At 53.9% G+C, this 25,986-nt stretch overlaps 1 protein-coding gene across 1 annotated transcript; it reads left to right on the top strand.

Moving 5' to 3' along the window:
* Positions 1-954: 954 nt before the first annotated feature.
* Positions 955-25,172, top strand: MELTF (melanotransferrin). Its single transcript, XM_055570298.1, has 16 exons — positions 955-1,113; positions 2,866-3,020; positions 4,321-4,420; positions 6,651-6,833; positions 8,425-8,581; positions 9,756-9,823; positions 12,641-12,828; positions 13,362-13,542; positions 15,126-15,277; positions 17,775-17,871; positions 18,791-18,985; positions 19,869-20,025; positions 20,127-20,194; positions 21,972-22,159; positions 24,287-24,485; positions 24,944-25,172. Exons 1-16 carry the CDS (start codon positions 1,047-1,049, stop codon positions 25,024-25,026), a joined length of 2,238 nt encoding a protein of 745 aa, XP_055426273.1. The 5' UTR covers positions 955-1,046; the 3' UTR covers positions 25,027-25,172.
* Positions 25,173-25,986: the final 814 nt, after the last annotated feature.

Here is a 25,986-nt window from a genome sequence, read left to right as displayed (position 1 = left end):
TTGATTGTCTACCCCTAGAGTTCTTGATTCAGTGAGTTGGATGTGGGCCTGAGAATCTGCATAGCTAACAGGTTCCCAAGTGATGCTGCTGCTGTTGATTTGGGGACCACACTTTGAGAACCACTGGCCTAGACAAATAGACAACCCACTCTTTTGTCCCTCACCTTCTTCACTCTCTTCCTCCTCTCATCCCCGTCTTTGTCTTTTCTGCTTCCTCTTCTTCCCCGTCTTTACTCTTCTTCCCATCCACCAAAGCATGATGGAATGGGCCAGGCTCTGCCAGAGACCTGGGCTCCAGTTCCAGCACTGTCACTGTCTGAATGTGTGACCCAGGGCAAGTCACTTACCCGCTCCAGATCCAAGAAGAAGAAGGGAGATCTCCCCACTGCCAGTTTCTCCCCAGCCAGGACCGCATCAACTTGAGGTCATCTCTGTAGCCCCACATTCTCTGTACAAACCTGTGTTTGAAGAGATGCTGGTGAATGAATTCCATTGCTTTTGAGCTTCCTGCCTTCCAGCTCATGCCCTAGGAGGTCTGACCTCTTCATCTTTCCAAACCTGAACTTTCCCCTCTCCAGTGGAATAAGCTATTGGGGATCTTTCTAGGACAAGAGAGGGATGTTCTGGAATAAGGGGCAGACTGTTATAGGGAGAGAGCCCAGAAACACCGGTCAGCTCGGGGAATCAAGCCCTAGACAGCAGTTACCTGACTCTCAGAAACAGCTGTGTGTGCTTGTCTAGGCCTAGGAGCACGGGGATCAAGAGACTTGAGAGACTACTCCACCACCCACTGCGCACCTGCAGAGGCTCCAGCAGGGGGCACCAGAGGGAAGGGCAGGGCCACCCAGGTCAGCCCAGGTGTCCAGTCGAGGGTGGGCGGGTGCACGCTAGAGGCGTGGACGCCACCAAAGCACGCCCCGGCCGCTCTTAAGGAGCTGAAGGCCAGTGCCAGAGAGGAAGGAGGAAGAAAGCCCCGCTGCTGCTGACCCTCTGGGACCTAGAAGTAGACAAAATCCGCGCCCAGCCCGGCCCCAGCTAGCTGCGCCATGCGGGGTTCCAGCGTGGCTCTGTGGCTCTTGCTGACTCTGCGGCTCTTCCTGACTCTGCGCACTGGTGAGACCCCGCCGCCCGGCCCTGGGAGAGGGAGCTGGGGCGCGGGTCCTGGGTTCTCCAGCCACAACCCCCACCCCCAGCCACAGGAGGGTCTCGCGGGCTGAAAAGTGTGTCCTGAACTTTGTTTCCCAGGAAAGAGGGGAGATTAGGAAAGGCGCGAAGGACAACAGGGGAGGGTACTAGCACTGACCGGAGCAGACCAGGATGTCTGGAGGGCTTCCTGGAGGAAGCGGCATTGAGCTGGGCATTGAAAAAGCGAAGGGAGCCAAGGAGAGGCGCCGGCAGAGGCATGGAGGCGAGAGTCCTGGATGCGGAGAGGTCCGGAGAGTGAATGCTCTCGATGCCTAGGAAGCCCAGGGAGGGTCTAGGAGCCAGAGAGGCTCTACTTTTTCCGGAGGGAGGCGGGAGAAGACTCTGAGAGACTGGAGGGGAGGAGGCGAGAGATAACTGCCCTGGAGGCCGCTCCAGGGTGCCCAGCATGGACAGAGGAGGGGGTGCAGGCAGGGTCTTCTCCTTTGGCAGTCCGCTCCCAAAGGAGTCAGGATCCCTGACGCTGAGACTTGAGGTGGGACCTCCGGGGAGATGCCCGGCTGCCCGCAGGGATCGCGGGCAGAGGCTGGTGAAAGGATGGCTTTAAGCCACTGCTCTGACCATCAGTACAGAAAATGGACCTGCCACTCCGATCAGGGCCAGCAGTTGCCAGATCTACCAGGGTGCAGGTTTGGAGCACTGGAGAGAGGAGAGCAGTTCTACATCCCTGGGGCGGAGCTGGGGGAGGCCAAGAGGGGCAAAAGGGAGACTGGAGGAATCTGCAGTCTTGACCCTTGGAGTAGGGATGGGAAGCACAGACTGCCGTGGGAGGGTCCTTGCCTGGTGGAAATGGACCCAAAACCTCAGGGCAGGCCTGGCTGGGAGGGTGATTAGTCGAGGAGGCTCCCTGCTGGGCCCCTAGACTGGGGGCTCTCTGGAACTCTGACCTGGTCAGATCCCAGGACCCAAGAGGGTCCCCACCAGAGGAGGAGCCTAAGTGGAAGTCAACTGAGGACCCTGTATCCTGACTCTCTACGGAGGTTTACTTCTAGCGCAGAAGGTATTGCCCTCATCTGCTTTCTCAGACAATAAAACAGGCTCAGAGAGGTCAAATAAGTTGCCTGAAGTCACCAGCTGGAGGAAGAGGAACGTGAAGCCAACCTGCTGACTCCCCTCCCTCCCCTTGTCAGGGGCCTGGAGCTTTGCCCACAGAGGGTGGGTCTGCGTGGATGTAACCACCGATGCTCCAAGGGGCGCAAGTCTCCTCAGGAGGCAGCCACAACCATTTCCTGGTCTCATGTCCTAGTTTATGATGGGGGCCCAGGGACACTGCTGAGGGTGAGGACCCAGTCCAGCACTCTCTTGCTAGAGGACACAAAGTCTCAAGAGGGGCAGGAACCAGCCGGTGATCCTTCCATCCACCAGGCTGTGCTCCAGGCCAGGGAGGGGTGGGGGAGGAAAACCTGGCTGCTACACCAGGAGATCCTCCCTGGCCAATGCAAAGGGCCAGATGTCTGCCCCCGGGCAAGTGCAGGGAATGCATGGCCCACACATGGCTTTACAGGTGAGCCCAGCCCTTTCCTGGGCTGCCACACCTCTTTGTGCCCTAGCACCCCACAGTGGGAGGGCAGGGCTGTGGCGAGGACTGGCTATTTGTGCTGAAGGATGCCAGAGTGGGCTGGGGCTGCAGGGGCCCGGCCTCACTGTTCTGCCCATCCCCAGTGCTTGGCGGGATGGAGGTGCGGTGGTGCACCATCTCAGACCCAGAGCAGCAGAAGTGCAGTGACATGAGCAAGGCCTTCCAGCAAGCAGGCATCCAGCCCTCTGTCCTGTGTGTCCAGGGCACCTCCGCTGACCACTGTGTCCAGCTCATCACGGTGAGTCCTCTCCCTTCCGTTCTGCCCAGACAAGAGGGCTGTGACTCAGGAGGGAGCACACAACAGTCTCATTCACCGGGAAAGGTTCCCAAGTCCCCCTGCCAGGGCTGGGCGATAGGATCGCCTGAGTTTCCCTGGTAACAAGGGCCAGCCTGTTTCCTGCGGAGGAGGGGCAGGCCAGGCGCTGGGAGGCCCCGGGAGGGCCCTGCTCAGGCACTGATGGGGAAAGGTGTCTGAGAGGCAGAGTTTCCTTATACAGAGCCCTTCTACATGGGGGACACGACCTGCCCCAGCCAGGGGAGCCCGTACAACAGACCACTCAGTGGCCCACAGCAGTTTCTCCCTCCTCCCTGGACTTTTCTAGAACAGGGCTTGTTTCTTTTCTGGGACAGTCCTGGGTGGGTGAGTGGGGAGTGGGAGAGATTTCCTGAGTGGTGGGAGGTCTGCTAACTAGCGCTGACAGTTAAGAGGCAGGACTTTAGTACAGGACAAGGTGTGGAGGGAGGCACTGGGGAAAGGAACAGGGCACTTGGGTCTTCCTTCCAGTTCAAGCCCGGATATGCCCCCAGAGCGAATCCAGTCAGAGTCCATGTGGCCAGGGCTTGGATCCACCGTAAGAGTGGAAAGCAATTATGTTGAATCATCATTCTATCATGACCCCATTTGTGTTTTTTAAAACGAAAAGGAATAAACTGAACTGAAGAGAGCATCTGTAGGATTCAACCTGCATCTTAGAGAGAAAACCCGGGAAACAGGTTAGCGGTAGAGACAAGGGGTGGAGAAACAAGAAAGTGAGGGACACTCACTTTTCACTGATTTTCATTCTGTGCTTATTTTTAGCTATGTGTATCTATTATAGTGCTTAGTCGCTCAGTCATGTCCGACTCTTTGCGACCCCATGCACTGTAGCCCGCCAGGCTCCTCCGTCCATGAGACTCTCCAGGCAAGAATACTGGAGCAGGTTGCCATACCCTTCTCTAGGGGATCTTCCTAACCCAGGGATCGAACCCAGGTCTCCCCCATTGCAGGCAGCTTCTTAACCATCTGAGCCACCAGAGTCCAATAAAATTAAAAATAATATAATTAGAAAAATAAGGTGAGCCCTTGGTCCTGATGAGGGGAGACCCCTGGGCCCTGGCAGGGAGGGGCCTGCAAGGCTGAGCCAGGATGGGGCTCCTGGGCCAGATGGAAGGACTGTGTGCACCCCCAGGGCTATTCGAGGGCAGGCTGGTGGACATCCCCAAGCTCCTGGCTGAGCAGCCCTGGGGCCAGGCTGCACTGACCTACGTGTTCCCAGCAGGCCCAGGAGGCTGATGCCATCACTCTGGATGGAGGAGCCATTTACCAGGCGGGGAAGGAGCACGGCCTGAAGCCTGTGGTGGGCGAGGTTTACGATCAAGGTCAGAGGGCAAGTGGGAAGGGTGGCAGGAGAGAGGAGGTCGCTCAGCGGTATGTCATTGCTGGACTTGGCCCGACTCCATAGCCCCCGAGCTGGTCAGTGGTCCTGTCCCCAGAGTGTCCTGCCCCTGAGACCCGGGGGTGCCAGAAACACGCAGAGCTGACCTGAGTTTGTTCTTCCTCATGGGGAGCCCAGAAGCCCCTTTTCACCCATCAGCTCTTACTGAGGCGCTGCCCCACAACCTGGTATAAGGCTGGGCATGATAGCCAGGTGAAGAGGGCGTCAGTGAGGCCCAGCTGCCTGCATCCCAGTGACCTCTGTGAGATACAGCAGGCAGTGGGGATGGGCCGGACAGGAAGTGGTGACCAGGAGCTGCAGAGCCCAACAGACCATGAAGATCAGGGTTCTGTCCTTGCCGTCATCTTCTGTGACCCCTGACGCCCTCCACACGCCCTCCTCCGGACCATAACATCGGGACAGTGATCCCTGCCCTGTCACGTGGATTCAGTGAGCGGGTCTGAGTGCCCCTGACACATGGGTGCAGTCAGGAATGTGGGTCCTGCACTCACACCACACCTGCCTCTGGCTCAGCTGCTGGTTGGATCCCCTCCCCACCTGTCCAGTGCCTCTAGTCTCTCCAAGCCCAGCTCAGCTGTCCCACCAAAGAGCTCCCCTGGGCCCTCCCACCACTGGAAAGGCCTCTCCTTCCTGTTTTTCAGAGCACTCACTCACTCCACAAGGTCCTGTCCCCTCTGTCTGTCTTTTCTGTCCTCAGCACAGCGAGTCCCCTGAGGCAGGCCTGGTCCGCATCCTTGTATAGCCCCGGTGCCTGGTACCCAGCACAGCACACTTGGTCACTTGATGACTGTCAGAGGACACAGGACATGGTCCAGCCCTGCAAACCAGCCAGCCTTTCCACTCAATGGCCAGAAACAGCCGTGCCTCGTGGGCCCCAGACACAGCTATTCTTTTAATTAATTCAACACGTCAATTGAGCACCTCCATGCCAGTCATGAGCATAGACTAGTAAACAAGAGAGCCCATTCCTGCCCTCACAGAGCAGGAGTCACATGGTAAATAAACACCAAATGCTTCAGTTACAGATGTGCTGGGTGCTGTGAGCACAGTAACGGCCATGCAGGAGAAGATAAGGGCGATGGGAGACCTGCTGACATAGAGCAGCAGAAGGGCTTCTCTGGAGATGTGAGCTCTGAGAAAGGCCCAGGGAGGAAAGAGCTTGGTGTGTTCCAGGAGCTAGAAAGGATGGCCACACTGGGGAGTCAGGGGGTGAGACCCGATGGGGCTACTTAGATTGGCACAGGCCAGCCTCAGGTGTGCAGGAAATTACACCAGCTTGGTTTTCTCAAATTTAACTTCATTCTGATCATGGGCATCTTGCCGCCCCGGGCAGCTGTGTGTGTGTCTGTGTGTGTGTGCTGGGATGCTCCCTGGTCGTCGGACCCCATAGAGGAGTCATCCCTGTCTTGTCTGAATAGCCTCTTCCGGGCAACATTTGGTCCAGGGGACTCTTTTGCAAGGCTTAGACCCTTGCCTGCCCACATGCACCCCATTCAGCTGACAGTCATCAGGTGACCAAGTGAGACCCTGTGCGGGGTCGGGGGCTACACAAGGATGCAGACCAGGCCCATCTTAGGCGGCTCGCTATGGCTATTTGGGGTAACTCACTTGAGTGATTTGGGACCACATTGCTAGTGTTTCTCTTCCAGTCTTTCTATCCTCCCACCCCCGGCCCCGCACTGAGAAATCACTTTTTCTAATCTGGGGGAAGCCCCTGCCCGGCTCCCTCTGCTCCTTGCAACCACCCTTATTCCCATAACAGGACACCACTCCCTCTGTTCCTTTAGGTTCTCCTAAGGGCCTATACTTTTGGAAAACAAAAGACTTACAGGCTACTGCTGTTTTTGGTCTGGCTGCAGAGCTCCCTTGGTGTGTGCAAATGTAGTGCCAGCTGGCTTGGGAAGGAAAAGGGGGAAATTAATGCATGAATTACCATCTCAGGATAATAGCTACCACCTGAGGCTGGCGGGGGTGGGGTCTTGTGATGACATGTGCATTGCACCCACTTGCTGTCTCAGTACTAGAACGGCGCACGCGCATGCGTGAGCACATCCACACACACCCTTCTCCCTCTGCCCTCCCGGGCAGGGTCCCAGCCTCTCTTGCAGCTTCTCCCTTGCCACCCTCACTACTCTCCTCTCCCCTCCTTCTAGAGATTGGTACCTCCTATTATGCCGTAGCTGTGGTCAAGAGGGGCTCCCAGGTGACCATCAACACCCTGAAAGGCATGAAGTCCTGCCACACGGGCATCAACCGGACGGTGGGCTGGAACGTGCCCGTGGGCTACCTGGTAGAGAGCGGCCGCCTCTCGGTGATGGGCTGTGATGTGCTCAGAGGTGAGGGCTTGGTCACCAGAGGCTTCTCCCGCAAGGGCTCTGCATTTCCCCTCATAGGATACCCTCTCCCCAGGCTCACCTTCACGGCACCCTTTAAGGGGCAGCACAGTCCCCACTCCCCTGGGCCTTCGGGACACCTGGTCAGTGACATCACTCCCTCCTCTCCTGCTGGCCGGCCTGGTGTTGCACCACTTACATTCCTGGTTGGTCAGCTCCTCCAGGCACTGGGCCCTCGTCCAGGCTTCCACAGCACAGCCAAGCACAGGGCCCACAAGAGGCCCACAAAGCCCACCCCGTGGGAGACGGTGCATCGCCCAGGAGTGCCTTGCACCTGCGGCAGACATGGTTGCTATTTCCATAAATGTGCCATCAGCTTCACAGGGTCAGAAGCTGTATTTTTTCAGGACTCAGACGAGGCTTGTACCCAGGAAGCTCACAAGTAGCTAATCAGAGCCCCACATTGATTCACAGGTGGTGAGAATAGGGTTGTCCTGCAGACGAAATGTGTCCCTTAGAGTTGGGTGAGGGCGGGGGTTCCCGGGGGGCCTGGCCGGGAGCCCAGAGCCCTGGTTCTCATGCTTTGGGCTTCTTTTCCCAGTCAGCCACTGGCCATTGTGCTGTGTCAATCTGAGGTGGCCTCTGACACATCACAACTACGTTATTATCAAACTTCCTTCTTGGGACTATAGCACACCTGAGTTTCGGGTGTCCCCAAACCCTGTGTCCCTGAGCAGGCGGCCTCCTGGTTTGTCTGCACCTGGGAGAGCGTGTCATCTTTCAAAGAACACGAGTGAAAACATTGGCTCAGCATGGCCTGCCCTCAGAAAGATTACACAATGAACTTCACTCTTCTCCCCTGCAAAATGGGGAGGTTAAGACTTACTACAATGCTGTGGTTTGGAGGACTGAGATCCTGCGCACAGTGCCTTTGCAGAATGCACAGGGTGTGCGCTTGCTGCTGGGAGCTGCTGTTACTATGAGCTCAACTTTCATACCTCCCAGTGGGCTTCTCACAGTGGTGCACACACACATGCACACACACAAACCCATAGACTACACACATGCGTGCTACCTCCGCCATCAACACACACACAGATACTCTGCCCCCACAGAGCCTCATGCATAAGAACCTAGAAGTCATGTCCTCTCAAACAGTGACCAGGGGTGGGAGGTTTACCAGCCACTTGGCACATTTATCAAATATCTACTGCCCTGTGAGGACGCAGAAAGACTGAGAAAGGAACCCACCTTGGAAGAGCTTGGTTTAGCCGAGCACGATGCAACTGGCCCAGTGTAGTACCAGCGTTTGCTGACCCTGCATGGCACTAGGGTGTAGCTGGGCACAGGATAAATATTTGCCAAGAGGGTGGACTTGCGGCCCGGGTGCTTGAAGAGGCCCCCAAATCCTGCAGATCCCGACCCTCTTCACCAACCAGGCCTCCTGAACAGATCCAGTTCCCCAGGTCTGCTCAGACTGGAGTCTGCAGAGTCTAGCCTTCCTGAGTACAGCCTGAGTGGCCCGAGCCCTCCCTGGAGGATGGGGTGGGGGTCTGATGCTGTGTGATTGACCCCCCTCTGTCTTCTCCCACAGCTGTCAGTGACTATTTTGGGGGCAGCTGTGTCCCGGGGGCAGGAGAGACCAGTTACTCAGAGTCCCTCTGTCGCCTCTGCCGGGGCGACTCCACTGGGGAAGGAGTGTGTGACAAGAGCCCCCTGGAGAGATACTACGACTACAGCGGGGCCTTCCGGTGAGAGGGGCTGGGGTGGGGCCACAAGCACTGGGAAAACACACCTCGTCATTGAATGGGCCCCTAGGGGAGTGGTGATGTCAGCTGCCTCTCATCAAAGCACCCTTTTTATAGTTCATGTGCCTGGTTAGTTTAAAAACCTCAAACCAGAATATGCCAGACAGGATTTACTCATAAAATCAACATGTTTGGTGTATTTAGAGAAGTAAGGGCTCAGAGAGAAGAAAATGGCAAAAATGGCCCTTTGCTGCTCCCAGATCCCCATTCTGGTGTCTGGGACCAGCAGGGAGGATGCTGGAGTGGGGCAGTGTGGCAGGGACCCCCAAGGCGTGAACTCAGGGCTGGCCTCTCTTTGCTCCTATTCAAGCTGGCCCTTTAAATCAGTACTCCATGGAGACAGGAGTCTCTTAACTGCTTGTGGGGCCCTTCCATCTGTCTACAAAGGAGGAAATATGCCCGGTGGGGGCTGGCATGGAAGTCTCCTGGTTCTTTCTCTCTGGTTACAGTGTTTCCACCTGGAACCCGAGTGTTTACCCCCTAGGGTGTAATAGGGGAAATGAAGTTTGGGACACAGAGGAGAAATGGTTCTTGGTCCTCCAAGTCAGAGACTCACCCACCCTGCCTCTCCTGGAAACATGCCCCAGTCCAGTCCCGGCTTGTTTGCTGACTGTAGGGACCTGGGCAGCCCCTTTGCCCAGGGGCCCTGACCTGCCTCCTTCACTGGGCAGTGACAGATGGAGGATCCATAAAGTCCTGGGCCCTTCCACACAGGGTTGTTGATGTGGCTTGAGAAGGTCTAGCCCAATTCCCTGCCTTAGGACAGAGTCATCTTCAAAACATCCTGAGCGTTAAGGCTGCCGATTAAGCAGCCGCCCTATGAGCACCCGCTCCTTTCAGGCCCCAAGCTCAGCTGCACAGAATCTACATGGATTATAAAGGATCTCTCTCTAGGGGAGCTGCTTTCTCATCCCTACTTTAGAAGCAATAGAGGTTAGGAAGGTTCCACAGTTTGCCAAAGCCACACAGCCACACAGACCGGGGAACTGGAACCCGGGCTGCATGACTGTGAAACCCATGCCCGCCGAGAGCCCACCCAGCACGGCCCAGGCCAGACCTCCTGAGGCGGAGGATGGCAGCTGGACCCCAGCCTGCCTCGTTGCTTCCACCTGCACAGGTGCCTGGCAGAAGGGGCCGGGGACGTGGCCTTTGTGAAGCACAGCACAGTGCTGGAGAACACAGATGGTGAGTGGAGGGGCTGGCCCCCAGCGGCGGGTTTCAGGCCCCGTAAGCCTCCCTGACGGAAAGGAAGAGCTGGGTCTCACCAGTGGAGCTTAAACTGCTCTGTGCACAGTGGGGCTGGGGAGCTGCTCTGCCTGCTCTGATACATATCTGGCCGTGGGTTCATTTTCCTTGTGAAGATTGGGTTCTGCTTTTGAAAAAAAAAAAAAGTTTATAAACCTCTGTGCTCAGTTAAGTTCAGTTCAGTCACTCAGTCGTGTCCGACTCTTTGCGACCCCATGAATGCCCCCCTCCATGCGACAGCACGCCAGGCCTCCCTGTCTATCACCAACTCCCGGAGTTCACTCAGACTCACGACCATCGAGTCAGTGATGCCAGCCAGCCATCTCATCCTCTGTCGTCCCCTTCTCCTCCTGCCCTCAATCCCTCCCAGCATCAGAGTCTTTTACAATCAGTCAAATCTTCCCATGAGGTGACCAAAGTACTGGAGTTTCAGCTTTAGCATCATTCCTTCCAAAGAAATCCCAGGGCTGATCTCCTCCAGAATGGACTGGTTGGATCTCCTTGCAGTCCAAGGGACTCTCAAGAGTCTTCTCCAACACCACAGTTCAAAAGCATCAATTCTTCGGTTCTCAGCCTTCTTCACAGTCCAACTCTCGCATCCATACATGATCACAGGAAAAAACATAGCCTTGACTAGACGGACGTTTGTTGGCAAAGTAATGTCTCTGCTTTTCAATATGCTATCTAGGTTGGTCATAACTTTTCTTCCAAGGAGTAAGTGTCTTAATTTCATGGCTGCAGTCACCATCTGCAGTGATTTTGGAGCCCAGAAAAATAAATTCTGACACTGTTTCCATTGTTTCTCCATCTATTTCCCATGAAGTGATGGGACCAGATGCCATGATCTTCGTTTTCTGAATGTTGAGCTTTACGCCAACTTTTTCACTCTCCTTGTTCACTTTCATCAAAAGGCTCTTTAGTTCCTCTTCACTTTCTGCCATAAGGGTGGTGTCATCTGCATATCTGAGGTTACTGATATTTCTCCCCGCAATCTTGATTCCAGCTTGTGCTTCCTCCAGCCCAGCATTTCTCATGATGTACTCTGCATGTAAGTTAAATAAGCAGGGTGACAATATACAGCCTTGACGTACTCCTTTTCCTATTTGGAACCAGTCTGTTGTTCCATGTCCAGTTCTAACTGTTGCTTCCTGACCTGCATACAGATTTCTCAAGAGGCAGGTCAGGTGGTCTGGTATTCCCATCTCTTTCAGAATTTTCCACAGTTTATTGTGATCCACACAGTCAAAGGCTTTGGCATAGTCAATAAAGCAGAAATAGATGTCTTTCTGGAACTCTCTTCCTTTTTCCATGATCCAGCAGATGTTGGCAATTTAATCTCTGGTTCCTCTGCCTTTTCTAAAACCAGCTTGAACATCTGGAAGTTCACAATTCACGTATTGCTGAAGCCTGGCATTAGGGATGTATTGGGTTATAATCATTTAAAATTTTGATGATAATCTAAGGAAATCTAAGAAAGTAATTATTTAAAGAGTTGTCTTTAAAGATTGCAGCAAGACTGATAAGAGCAAAAGAGTGGTATTGACATAAATGTGCAAAGTAGTGAAGTAATATGGCTTTAATTGTCCCTAGTGAAGGAAAACTGGAGTGGCAGATTGAAATACCTAAATGATGCATTTGTCTCAGGGGAAGGCCAAGAGATCCCCCAGAATTCTATTACAAAGGTTTTGTAGCAGTTTAAAACTAGAGGAAAGTTGAGGCGTGGAGAGAGAATGACACTGAGTAATTGTTGACAGTGCTATAAATTGTCATGCAGTCATTAGAAATGACCTTTATGGAGTTTTCCAAACTATTACTTTCTTGGTTTTTTGGTTTGTTTTTAAATAGCTTTGGAGTGAATAGAGTGTTCGTGATCACACAAATTATCTTTTTCCCTATTATCTAGCAATGGTTTATCCTCCTCATTTTAAAATTTAAAAGTCATTAAAATATTGTTATGTAGGGCCATCTGTGGTATATTTTATTGCATGAGTTACAATCCTTAAAATTAGTCTTATTAATATTCCTGTTTGGTGTTGATATTCAGTCTTATAACGAGTTTTATGGAAAGCTTCCAGTAATGTGGAAAAATATTTTTAAATAAGTGAAAAAAATATAGGATGTAAAATTGCTTACCATGTATGGCTTTAACCATATTTAAAATGGTTAGAGGATAGAATAGAAAAAAGAACATGGAGGAAAAATACCAAAATATTAATAGTTGGAATGGTGGGGGAAGCTTCGAGAATTTGCCCTCTTCTGTCAGGGTTTGTTTCCACCATCGCCCTATGCTCGGAACTAAATTTAGTGCCAGATGGCAGTGGTGAACTCCCGATATATTTCTCTCTCATTCTCGGTTTCTCTTACTTTCTTATTCTTTTTGTCTTTAATAAGCAGTTCTGTTTATATGTGTTATTTTATTGTCAGATATCTGAAATCCTTTTTATTAGAAATTGGTGACAAATTTAAAATGTAAGTAAATAGACACAGTCTCTAGAGACACCTGATTTTGTACAGTGCAGCCACCAAGCTCCTCTTCATTCTGAGTTCCGGTTCTCACCTCCTGGTATGATTCTGGGTTCTCACTTCTTGGTGCGGTTTTGGTTCTCACTTCCTGTAAGGGTCGCTTTTCACTGTGTGTCTGTGGTCTGTGACACCCTAGGCTCTCCCCAGGCCCCGTCCCAAGGGTCCTCACCGATGTCCTTACCAAGCCCCACCCAGGACAGGAGCTGGCCCATGACAGGCTTCCCATCTTCCCAGGGAAAACCCTGCCCTCCTGGGGCCAGGCCTTGCTGTCACAGGACTTTGAGCTGCTGTGCCAGGACGGCACCAGGGCTGATGTCACCGAATGGAGGCAATGCCACTTGGCTCGGGTACCAGCTCACGCCGTGGTGGTCCGGGCTGACACAGATGGAGGCCTCATCTTCCGGCTGCTCAACGAAGGCCAGGTGAGTTCAGGGCACCCCACATAGCTTCTCGGGGTGGCAGGACCTTCTCATCTTTCACCCGGGTGGGAGCTCAGAGCCATCCCGGGGCTGCACCAGCCAGAGCAGCAGCAGGACCCAGAGGCAGAACATACGAGCAAATAAACAAAATGACTAAAAAAATAAATGTCAAAGTGCACCATTAATTAAATGTGGTGTATAATGTTTTACTGATACTGCTGCATAGAACAGCAGCAAGTTTCTGCCCACAGGCCACACCAGCTTTGGTTAGTTTTGTTCATCCTGACACCGAATTCGGCCCCACTGCTTGTGCTCAGTACCATTGCACACCTGAGCCTTGAGCCATGTGTTCAGTCAGCTGAGTGTGAAAAGGCAGAATGCACTGGGGAGCGCAAGGGAAGGAGAAAGCTCATGCAGTCCTCAGAGTGGGTGCAAGGCCTGCAGGCACAGGAAGAAGGAAGTGGGAGCTGAACTAGGAAGCAAGGATTCTCCCCGCAGTACATCATCAGCCCCCACCCCTGCCCCTTGACACACAGCGTCTGTTCAGCCATGAGGGTAGCAGCTTCCACATGTTCAGCTCTGAGGCCTATGGCCAGAAGAACCTGCTATTCAAAGACGCCACCTCCGAGCTGGTGCCCATCGCCACGCAGACCTATGAGGCATGGCTGGGCCGCGAATACCTGCATGCCATGAAGGGTCTCCTCTGTGACCCCAACCGTAAGTCTACCTTTCTCTTCTCCTGCTGGCCCCAGCCTGACTCTGGGGGTGGTCAGGCTTGCTGGAGAGGTGGCCACAGGAGGACACACACCCCAGGAGGTGTGTGTGCTTCTTGGCCTCAATGGGAACCTGTTTCTTCCACCTCCCTGCCTCTCATGGTTGAGGAAGAAGCATCTCTGGAGTCAAATGGCAGCACTGTACCCTGGAAACCCTACCTGCTCTGGGGGGTGGGATCCAGAACCCCAGGGTCTGTCTTGAAGGGTCTCTTTGCCCCTCCACCCAGTATTTGTCAAGTCCTGTCTTTCTCCCTCCACAGTGGCTTACTCCTCCCACAATGCCCCCATCCTCCCACAGTGCCCCCATCCTCCCACAGTGCCTCACTCCTGCCACAATGCCCCCATCCTCCCACAATGCCCTCATTCTCCCACAGTGCCTCACTCCTCCCACAATGCCCCCATCCTCCCACAATGCCCCCATCCTCCCACAGTGCCTCACTCCTGCCACAATGCCCCCATCCTCCCACAATGCCTCACCCCTCCCACAATGTCCCCATTCTCCCACAGTGGCTTACTCCTCCCACAATGCCCCCATCCTCCCACAGTGCCTCACTCCTGCCACAATGCCCCCATCCTCCCACAATGCCCTCATTCTCCCACAGTGCCTCACTCCTCCCACAGTGCCCCCATCCTCCCACAATGTCCCCATTCTCCCACAGTGCCTCACTTCTCCCACAATGCCCCCATCCTCCCACAGTGCCTCACTCCTGCCACTATGCCCCCATCCTCTCACAATGCCCTTATTCTCCCACAGTGCCTCACTCCTCCCACAATGCCCCCATCCTCCCACAATGTCCCCATCCTCCCACAGTGCCTCACTCCTGCCACAATGCCCCCATCCTCCCACAATGCCCCCATCCTCCCACAGTGCCTCACTCCTGCCACAATGCCCCCATCCTCCCACAATGCCCTCATTCTCCCACAGTGCCTCACTCCTCCCACAATGCCCCCATCCTCCCACAATGTCCCCATTCTCCCACAGTGCCTCACTTCTCCCACAATGCCCCCATCCTCCCACAGTGCCTCACTCCTGCCACTATGCCCCCATCCTCTCACAATGCCCTTATTCTCCCACAGTGCCTCACTCCTCCCACAATGCCCCCATCCTCCCACAATGTCCCCATTCTCCCACAGTGCCTCACTTCTCCCACAATGCCCCTATCTTCCCACAGTGCCTCACTCCTCCTCCTCACCATGTGGCCATGGCCCTGGTTCTGGCACTGTTTCTCATCTGGACCCTTACAGTAGTCTACCAATGACTTCATGCCTCTAGCCCCCACCCCCATGTATCTACCACCTACAGCCAGAGAGATGCTGTGCCTCAAGCCTTCTCACAGCCCCATGAAAGGGATTCTGTCCTCTCTTTTCTGGGTAAGGAAACAGGATCAGATGGAGAAATAACTTACCTTTATAGCTAACCATGGAAAGAAAGAGCCAGAATTTCTCTTGGGTCTGATTCTAGGCTCTTCCTGCTTAGGGCCAGCCCCTGATGCAGGCCAGTGTGATCACATACTCACACCCACACAGGACTGCCCCATTACCTGCGCTGGTGTGTGCTGTCCACACCCGAGATCCAGAAGTGTGGAGACATGGCTGTGGCCTTCAGCCGTCAGAGGCTCAAGCCAGAGATCCAGTGTGTGTCAGCCGAATCCCCCCAGCAGTGCATGGAACGAATCCAGGTGGGAGCTGTGTCCAGAGGGCAGATCGGGCCAGGTGGGCAGGCAGTGGCAGTGCCTGGGATGGTCCTTACTGGCCCTCCCTCTGCCTACCTGGAGGATACAGGGCAGCCTGAGTAGAAGAAAGTCTCCTATGACAATTCCCCAGACAGCAGGGAGGAGGAAGTTGCCACAGGAAGCAGCCACCACCCCTTGGCGAGGGGTACGGGAAAGGCAGGGAGAAGGGGGCTGTTTCCCTTGGGGGAGCCCAGGGACTCCTCCCTGCTAAGCAGGTGGGCCAGGAGCAGAAGGACCATGGGGCTAGCCCAGCTTGGCACTGATGATGCTGTGGCCTTGGGCAAGTCCTTGTCCCTTTCTGAGTCTCAGTTTCCTCTTGTGCACATCGATGGGTGGCATTGGGTCATCATTTATAAATGATGCTTCAATGCAATCAGAAATACATTTTACATCACAGTCTAGCACACAAAAAAGTTTTCTTTCAGAAATAAACCTGTAAAAATATATATCCCCTATAGAGAGGTATGAAACCAAACAGTGCTCACCTTTACTAAGTGCAATGTGTGCTAATAGTTTCTGTGTATTCTATCCTAGTCTTATTATTTTAAGCTTATCGTGGCCCATTAAATTGATTAAAGCATTCATTAATATGCCTGCCACCTGACCCTGGTCTTGAGACCCATTCAGCTCTGTCCTGCTTTGCTTCTATGACTGGAAACTGAGGCCAGGAATGGGAAGCAGCCCCATGGCCCTGCAGTCAGGACTGAGGTCCTACTGTGGTCACAGGAGTCTCCTCTGCTCCTGGACTGCTTCCTTCCTGGTTTTTTAAGATCAACTAGGGTGGGGCCTGATGGTGAGGAGCTCTTTTCAAGGTGGTCCTCAAGTGCAAACCAAGTCACACGCCCTGGGGTGTCCACCCTGCCCCAGCCAAGCAGCACATTGACTTGAAAAGAGGCAAGCGAGCAGGAATGACATGGGGCCGGGATCATGACACTAACAATCTCATAAGCACTCACTTCCCACGTACCCCGCACTGTGCTAAGCCTTCATGTGGGTGATCTCAGTTAATCCTTATGATAACACTTGGGGGGTGGGTATGACTACTATCAGAAGTGGAGACTGAGGTTAGGGGAGGCTGAGGAAGTAACTTGCTCCAGGACACCCAGGTCAAGGGTGGGGGAGCCTCTCACCCCAGAGGTAGCCTGGAGCCTGATATGGCACTGAGGGAGGGGAGGCCAGCTGGAATTGAGGAAGGGAGATTCAGGGGTTGGGACTCTTCTTTTCCGAGTCGTGGGCAGGCTGTCCTGTGGAGGAGTGGCTAGTTGCAGGGGCCCCAGACCAGGCAGAGCTGCAGGGAGCTGCAGCTCTCTCCAGGAACAATTCCTCTCTTCATCTGAGCTCACAGAGGACCACGGGAGGAAAGGGCTGGCATTAGGGGGGGGGGGTCCTGAAAACCCCAGCAAAAGGCTCAGAGATCCTCAGTTCTAACTTCTAAGGCTCTCAGAGATGATGTCCAGTGTAGCTGTAATATCCAGTGTAGCTCTAATATCCATTTCCTGCCTGACCACAGTGACCCAGGCAAGCAGGGGTCAGCTGGCCTGGCCCCTGGGCTGTGGCTTAGGGTCTGGGTTCCTCCTCAGCATCGCAATGTGTAGGAGAAGATCTAAATGGGAGGGAAGGGGTCCCCCAGAGATGCCCCCCTAGGCTCAGAATATCAACATCACTGCCTTTATTCTGTCGTCATAACTTCAAGCCTCAGCCCTGGACCGTGAGGGGCACCTTCCTGGGGTGCCGGTGTCCCCTCTCTCCCTGGACCACCTCTTCCTTGGGATATGGCTTGATTATCAGTTAATCTCTTTGCAGGGTCTGAGGAGCCACCTGTCCAGAGGCTTCAGAATGGACAAGTGGGGATGGGGCACAGGTGACCGGAGGGCTCTAGAGGCTTCTGAGGGGGGACGGACCTGGGCTACTCCTGAGGCAGGGCTCTATCCTTCCACCCTGGAGCCTCCTCCCGTAGACCCTGAGACTGTCTTCTTTGCAGACCTGGCTCGTTCACCCATTCACGGGCACATTTGAGAAGCATGTAAAGCACTCCTGCGGTGTGCCAGTCCTTGGCCAGGTTCTGGGGGTGCGGTGCAATGCCCGGGTCCCTGAGGCTAGGGAGCCATGGGGAGACCCACATGGAGCACAAGAGCAGGCGCTGTGCTAGGTTCTGCTCAGAACAGGGTCTGGCAACAGGAGACCCTCAGAAAACATGCGCTGCAAGATTGAAAGACACCCATGAACGGGAGTGCTGATGCTGGACGGTTTCAGGCCTGTGGTCCTCCAAGCATCCTTACAAGGAGAGGAAAGGGCAGATGGGGCAGGATAGGGTTCCCAGGGGTAGGGAGCCTGAGGCCAGAGTTCCTGAGAGACCCAGCTTTGGCACCTCTGTCAGATCCTGACAGCCAGAGCTGTCTGGGGACCCACCTCAGCTTGACCACTCTTTCTGTCCCCTCTGCAGGCTGGGCAGATTGACGCTGTGACCCTAAAGGGCGAGGACATTTACACAGCAGGGAAGACATATGGGCTGGTCCCAGCAGCCGGGGAGCACTATACCCGTGAGTGCGGGTGCCAGCCCACTGGCCTCAGCGGGGAGGTGGTTGATTTTTTTTTTTTTTTTTTACAAAAACTTCTCTAAAAAAGTCTTTCTCCCAGTTGCTGTCTGTCACAGGAAAACCACTCTGGCCCCAGGCACAGTGTACCCACCCAGTCACTGGAAGCCTGGCAGGCTTTAGTGAACTTTCTGTGAAGGGTCAGAGAGTAAACACTTCAGGCTCTGAAGGCCACATACAGACTCTGCTGCATGTTCTTTTTTTAAACAACGCTTTAAAAATACAAAAATTATTTTTAGCTTGCATCCCAGGCTGTACAAAAACAGGCTGAGTAATTTGCCAGGGTCTGAACTAGAAAGCTTCCTCAGCCTCTTCCATCCAGACCACGTGGCTCATGGCAGGTGGCCCTGGGACCCACCTTCCTGTCAGCTCATGAACACCTTTTCAATGGCCGGGGCCCAGGTGCTCTGTCCCTAGGTCTACTGACCTCAGGTCCACTCCACTTGGACGTGAGAACTCGCTCATCTTAGGGAAAGCGCATCTGCAACCTCAGCTATGCCTCCACTTTTCTCCCAGAAGGTGAGAAAAATACCACCTGAGTGTAAGGAAAGAAAGAAATTCTTCTGGTTTCAGCAGTTGGAGCTGCTGAAAAGTGGAGCCCCACAGGCTGCCCCTCAGCAATGAGGGGACACGCAGAGGTCTCGCTGCCAGAAATGCTCTCTGAACACCCGCCTGGCTCTTGGCCTGGGCGCTCTTGAGCCTGGGCAGCCAGGGTCTGACAGCAGTGGGGAGCAGTGCATGGGGTCAGAGCCACTGCTCTGAGGTCAAAGCAACTGGAGGGAACATCTGCAGGCTCTGGCCTAGTTCCTGCTCAGCCGAGGCCAATAAGCACAGATGAAGGGCCTCACTGGTGTCCCTTCCCCAGGGGAGGACAGGAGTAACTCGTACTTCGTGGTGGCCGTGGTGAAGCGGAACAGTTCCTATGCCTTCACCCTGGATGAGCTGCGGGGCAAGCGCTCCTGCCACCCGGGCTTCGGCAGCCCCGCGGGCTGGGACATCCCTGTGGGCGCCCTCGTGCAGAGGGGCTTCATCCGGCCCAGGGACTGCAACGTCCTCACAGGTACCGCCCCCTGCAGACACATATGTAAGCTCTTCTTGGGGGTTCACTGGGGTCAGGGCCAGTTCTGAGGGTTGAGGTCCTCTCCCAGCAGGACCCCAGAGAAGGCAGCCCTAGAGAGATTTCCTCTTCCTCTTTGATGTGCCCCTTGCTCTCGGGAAGGTTAGGGAATATTCTTGGCCACACCCAGGACAATGGTGTCTGGTTCTGTGGAGGGTACCCCTACCCACTTACTCTGAGTGGAATATTTCCAGTGGGGCAGGGAGCAGGCCAAGTGCATTGCTCAAGGCCTGGCTCACACCATCCTGGCTCACAGGCTGTCTAGTCCAGTTACTGGGCATCTGGGGGACCTTGTTGGGAAGTAGCCAGCCATCTATATAAATGCTGAAGAAGACACGTTTACCCAGCACCTACCATATGCCATAGGCAGGGCCCTCCCTGGGTGTTAAATCATGCACATTCATGGTGTGAGGAAGGCAGGAGGAAGCTGGCTGCACACACACCTCTGTCCCGGCTGGCACGTTGGAGGAAAATAACACATCTTTTTTCTAACCACCCACACAAGCACATGTAAGGTGTCAGGACTGGCTGCTCCCACTCCCAGACAGCTGGGCAGTTGCTCTGACTGGAACAGAAGAGTTTATGAGGTAGTGAGTTCCCTGTCCCTGAGGGAGTTCAAGGGAAGGTGGGTTCTCTTATTTAGACAATCTTTGCATTCCCCCATCCCCGTGATCCTCACAGGAGGGGACGTGCCGCTCTGAGCTGGATGGGCAGGAGCAAATGGGTGGCCTGGAGCCATAGCACCAGGCAAGGGGGGCAGATCTGTGGGGGAGCAGTCACCCTCTCTGCCATGGCCCCTCAACACAGCCCTCTCCCTCTGCCCCAGCGGTGAGTGAGTTCTTCAGTGCCAGCTGTGTGCCTGTGAACAACCCCAAAAACTACCCCTCCTCACTGTGTGCACTCTGCGTGGGGGATGAGCAAGGCCGCAACAAGTGTGTGGGCAGCAGCCAGGAGAGGTACTACGGCCACAGTGGCGCCTTCAGGTACCCGGTGGGCTGGGGCCGGGCGGCAGGGCAGGGGGCCTGGGGCCAGGGGCCAGGATGGGACCTCCTGCCAATACCTGTCTTGACTTCTTGTGTGGCAGGTGCCTGGTTGAGAATGCAGGGGACGTTGCCTTTGTCAAGCACACGACGGTCTTTGACAATACAAATGGTATGTGTCAGCCCTGGGACAGGACAGAGCCAGACTGGTAGGGCTCTTCCCCATCTCCAGCAGAATCTAGCACTAGATGTTCCTGGGATTGCAGGCCAAGTGGCAGCAGGGAAAGACTGAGTCTAGAAGGCTCTGCCCCTTGGGGAGCCCAGGAGCCCAAGGGCCAAACAGTAAGAACAGGCCTCGGGCTACATATCCAAGTGCCCAGGCCACCTGACAGTCTATTTCTCTGGAAGCCAAATTCCCATTCTCCCAAAATGGTAGCCACTCAGTCAGTTTAGAGAAGCCCCTTCCAGGGCGTTTACATGGCACCAAGGTGTGTGGGTCGGGTGGCAGGGACCGCTCGCCCCAGGGTCTTCGGTTCACATTAGAGCTTGTGTTTGTTCCCGCCGCGTCAGTGCCGTGTGCAGGAGTCACTGCAGCCCCACGGTGCGTGAGGCAGGGCACGCCCCCCATTCACATCATGAGGTGGTGTTTTTCCCTGGAGTCGCCTTCCTGGGCTCCACTGGGGAGAAGAGGCCAGGAACTCTGCTCTGGGGCCCCAGGCCCCCACCTGAAGTTCTACTGGGTTGCAGGCCTGTACCTGACTCCCCTGCCCCGTTCTGTTCTCCCTCCTTGGGGAAGGAGAGAGAAGTGGACTTTGCATTTTGAAGACTGGAAACTATTTCCCTTCAACATTTTTTGTTTGCGTTTTCTGTATACCCTGCCTACACCCCAGGCTTTGCAACCCCAAACACTGGAAGCTAAGTCTTCTCCACTCTCTCCTAACACATCTCTTCCCAGGAACTCAGGGCAGAAAGGCAGAAGGCCTGAAGGGAAGGTAGAGATTGGTGAAGGGAAAGCAAGACATGCAGGGAAAAAACATCAATCAGTATTTCAAAACTCAGATCCCACCATGCCTATGAAAGTCATTAAGGCTGAAAACCAGTTGCCTCAACAGAGCTGGAAGAGTTCCAGGCCCTGTTGTCATAACCCCCTCACCTGCCAACCACCCACCAACAGCACTGGGGGTCATCCCCCAGAAGGAGGGAGCGGTGAGCCCTGCCTGGGCCCAGCCTGTGCCCTCTGTGTCCTGGGCTGGAGGTTCAGGGAGGAGACGGGGCCCTTGTGAGGTTCACTTGCGGAGAGGCACCCACTTCCCAGAGCCACTCAGATTTTTTTCTCTCTACTCAAGGACCCACCTGGAGTTCCTTCTGGAGATAGAAAGGCAGTGTATACTAAGTGAATATACAAAGGCACAAAATAATATGATTCCTGAAAGTAGTGTTTGTCAGGAAGCCTTTGGACCAGCCTCTTGCATCAGAATTACTGAGTTACTGGTTTAAAATGCAGATTCCTGGGTCCCATTCTAGCCTACCTGATGAGATTCTTTGCAAGAAGGGGCATTTGAAATTGCCTCTTATAGATCACAACATGTGATGTTTTATTCCATCTGGCTTGAGAATTTCAGCTGTTAGGGGAGAGTCCATTGTACCCTCAAGCCTGAGACCTATGACACAAAGATGGAGTTCTTTGCTAAAGAGTGATTAAGAGCCTGTTCCTCCACTTGTAAAATGGGAGTGATAATATAGTTCATTGCTACATAGTACATGCTTCTTATTCCCTACAAATAACATTATAAGCCCAGCTGGGTTCTCTCATTCTGGTTATAGATAGAGCAGAGCAGTTGAAGAGTGTAGAGGGTTGAGGAGCTGGCCAGATATCACAGTCAAGGACTTGGGGTCCCTGAGGAGAGCAGTCTCTCTATCCTCTCCCCCACTCTGCTTCATCCCTTCAGGCCACAGTTCTGAGCCCTGGGCTGCTGAGCTCATGTCAGAGGACTATGAGCTGCTGTGTCCCAATGGGGCCCGGGCTGAGGTGACCCAGTTTGCAGCCTGTAACCTGGCACAGATACCATCCCATGCTGTCATGGTCCGTCCAGACACCAACATCTTCACTGTGTATGGACTGCTGGACAAGGCCCAGGTGAGCGAGGGCAGGAGCTGCCCCGTGGGTGGTTTGCGGGGTGGGGATGGTGACAGAGGCGAGCCAAGCCCCTCAGTCACCTCAGTCTACCTGGAGCAGACTTCAGGAGAAACTGAGGAAATTCTAGGGAATTTCTCAGAAATTCTGTGAATGTCACTTAGTCAAAGCCATCCCTCCAACCACTGTCCCCTCTGTCTCCTGCACCATTAATTTTCCCTTCTCAGCCAGACCATTCCCACCAACATACAAACCTGCTATTACTTCTACCATCCTGTAAAAACAAGTGAACCTTCTCTTGGTCTCACATTCCCTTATAACCATAACCCCACTCCCTTTAATAGTAGAATTCCTTCAAAGAGCCATCTCTAGTCTGGAGTCATCAATTCCTCCTTTCCTGGCCTCTCTTAAGGATGGAGACTATTCCAGACAGGCCCCTCCAGGTGCTGAGACTGCCTTGGTCGAGGTCTCAGTGGCCCGTGCTGCTAAATCCTGTGGCTGTTTCTCAGTCCACGTCTCCCTGGCCTCTCAGCAGCACTGGCTGCAGCTCCCTCTTCCTGAAGTTCACCGCCCTCCTGAATGCAGTTTCCCCCTTGGCGCCTCAGGCCCCATGCCTGCCTGGCTCTCCCACCACCTCCCCAGCCTCTCCTCCATCCCCTTTGCTGGCTCTTCCTCATTTCCCTGGCTGGTAACCACTGGAGCACCCCGGGCTTCATCCTAAGCCCTCTTCTCTGTCGGCACCTATACCCCTACTGATCTCATCCAGCCCCATCATTAACTACCATCCATATACCAATGACTGCTGAGTGTACATCCTCAACCCTGCTTCAGTCTCACCCTTTAATCTCAAACGTGCATCTTTGGCAGCTGCCTATTTGACATTTCCATTTCTAACAGGTATCTTGACCTGAACAAGTCAAAGTTGGACTCCTCTTTTTCCCTCCATCTTCCCCACTTCAGTGAATAGCAGCCTCAGATTTCCCATTTCCTCAGGAGTCAGGTCAGACTCCTGTCTTCCTCTCACACCCTACTTCCAGTCAGTCAACAAATCAACTTTCAAAACACATCTGAAATTTGAACACAGGCCATCTGACAAGACTGCCCCAGGTTCCAAACCTTCCCCTCGACACACCCCCAACCTGATATAGACTGAAATTGACCTCATTTCCCTCCTTCCATAAGCACCACAGACTTGCAGAGCCAGCTGACCCTCCAGGCCAGTTCCTAACCTTGGAAATGATGTTTAATCTCATCTTTCCTATGGAATCCCTCTGTCTCAGGAGTTCTTAACTCTGGGTCTGTGGGCTTCCCCAAGGTTCCCGAAACCTTCTGAAGTGATGTGGGGGAAGAGCCCTATATGGATGTGCACTTTTCTGGGGAGAAGGCTGAGAGCTTTCATCAGATCCTCACGAGGATCCATGAGTACCCCCAAAAGATCAATAGCCACCTTACTCTTTCTTTCCCCTTTGACCAGTATTTGAAGGCTGAAGTGGGCATTTGTCCATGCTCTTCTGATGTCCTGTATGTATTCCTCATTTCTCACATCCCTTCTGGCCTTTTTACTGACTGTCTTAGGGCAGGAGCCATAGCACACTCACCCTGAGAACCCTCAACAGGGAAGAGAACAGCTCCTCAAGAACTTCTTGGGTGTGAGGAGGGTGGGTTAGTAAAGGATATTCAACTTACCTAGTACTTTCTCAGCACTGGTATCAGAAGGAATGGCTCTCTTATGAAATCATTTTGGTTGGGGATAAAGGATACCCATAAAAAAGAGTGAGAAAGCCTGGTAGAAAAGGATGAGAAATGCTGAGCAGACTTAGCAGACCCCTCAGTAATCTCACCCACATCCTCTCTCATTTCTGAGTTTTCTTCCTGTGAAGGCTCAGGCTTCAATATCCAAGAGCTGGTTTGGTGTGATGTTTCTGGATGGCTGTCTTACTGTGGTGGCTCTGGTCATCTCTTATTCCACATCAGCTTTGGTGACAGAGGTCATTGAGTCGATGATTTTAAAGCAGAGTCTTGGCACCTGACTTTCCTTGCTCCTTGGTGCATAAAGCAATTAATGGCAAGTGATACCCAGGTGACCATTTGTGAGCCCAGATGCAAAGCTGATCTGCTGTGTGCTTCCAGGACCTCTTTGGAGATGACCACAATAAGAATGGGTTCAAAATGTTCGACTCCTCCAGCTATCATGGCCAAGACCTGCTTTTCAAGGATGCCACCGTCCGGGTGGTACCTGTGGGAGAAAAGACGACATATCGTAGCTGGCTGGGCCCCGACTACGTGGTGGCTCTGGAAGGGATGCTGTCTCAGCAGTGCTCAGGCACAGGTAGGGCGGGCTGGCAGGGTCACACCCCACAGAAGAGTGGGCACAATCCCTGGGCATCCTCCCAAGCCTTTCTCCCCAAACCTTGAGTGAACTGAAGGGCACTCTGCATCTTTGCAAATGATCAAGATGAAGTGCCCTGAGAGGGTCTAAACAGTTATAGCAGAAACACTGGCTGTGGAATCCAGACAGACCTGGATAATGAATATAAATGTTAAAAATAATCATCCAAAGAGGATTCAGGCAACTGCATAAATATACATGTAGTGTAATTTTGAAAGAAATGAATATGTAAAGAAACCAGGGGAAAGAAAAATTATAATAGGGTAGCAAGAGGGAGCCTGGAGTGAATTTAGTACACAAAAATACGCTCCGTCTAGTCCTGCACATGAGTGGCAGTGGGCCACAAACACAGCTCCTGGCACTTAAAGGCCCTTTACTGTCTGTGTTTAATCCCTCAGCGACCGCGGCCTCCAGGGTCTCCCTACTCCTGCTGCTGCTCCCGCTGACCCTCACGGCCAGCCTCCTCCAGCCCTGCCTCTGAAGCATCTCTGGGCCAGCCTTGCCCTCCTTTGGAATGGAAACCTATTCAGAAATCTCTCTAAATCAGGCTGTTCTCCTCAGTAAATCCGGTTAACACTGCTCAGAGAAAAAAATGTGTGATGGGAAAGGAAGCGTGAAAAACCATAGAGCTCCTCAGGGCTGCAATTCCGACACTGAAGTTTCTGTGATTGCTTCAAAGTGGAATAAAGATGAACATTAAAACAAAGTGCCCCCAACTGGACTGAGCGGGTCCCTCCTGCTGGAACCCAGCCTCTGCCTCCCAGGCACCACCTGTCCCTCCGCTACCTGAGGTGGCACGCTGGCCCGCCTCCAGTCACGCCCCACCCACAGGCTGGCACAGCCGCTTCCCTGCAGGTCTGCAGGCTCCCACCACGCAGATCCTCACCAGCCTCGGGTTTGGAAAAGACCGGTTGCCAAGGAAACGGGCTGAACCTGAGCTTCCCACATGGCCCTCTCTGCTGGAACTCGCCCTGCTGAGCCGCCCAGGGGGGCCTGGTGAGATGACAGGCCTGCCGGCCCCTCGCTGCCGGTTCCCACCTCCTCCTCTGGGGAATGGACACCGCACCCAGCACCTCCCATCAGCCCCCGCTCCGTCTGTCCCTGGACTCCCTGTTCCAGCCCCCCTCGTGAGGATACTGTGTGTCTGTCTGTCCACTGAGGCAGTACCTGATGAGGCTGGAGCCAGGCTCTCCAAGGAGGCAAAGCTTCTGGGCACTCACAGCCCTTTGTCCTTGTCTTCTGCGGCTTGGCATGGCCAGGACTACCGGACCCCTAATTGTGCTGGGCTGGGGAGGCCAGGGCTGGACCCTAGGGATGAAGTCCTCAAGAGTCCTGGGGCAACGGAAATGCTTCTCAGAATTTTTACTAGGTAGGGGGCTTGATGCAGGGTTGGAGGTCTAAAATCTTGCCTAAATACCTGTCTGTGTAAGAAGGGCAGGCC

Source organism: Bubalus kerabau, chromosome 2 (genome assembly GCF_029407905.1).
Source record: "Bubalus kerabau isolate K-KA32 ecotype Philippines breed swamp buffalo chromosome 2, PCC_UOA_SB_1v2, whole genome shotgun sequence".
NCBI classification, from domain to species: Eukaryota; Metazoa; Chordata; class Mammalia; order Artiodactyla; family Bovidae; genus Bubalus; species Bubalus kerabau.
Note: the sequence above shows the minus strand (reverse complement) of the source record. Positions and strands in the feature narration are given on the sequence as shown.

Coding starts and splice junctions, on each gene's coding strand:
- MELTF (XM_055570298.1), top strand. CDS start 1,047: ATGCGGGGTTCCAGCGTGGCTCTGTGGCTCTTGCTGACTCTGCGGCTC. Junction 3,021..4,320: donor ACTGTGTCCAGCTCATCACG/GTGAGTCCTCTC, acceptor TGTTCCCAGCAG/GCCCAGGAGGCTGATGCCAT. Junction 6,834..8,424: donor GGGCTGTGATGTGCTCAGAG/GTGAGGGCTTGG, acceptor CTTCTCCCACAG/CTGTCAGTGACTATTTTGGG.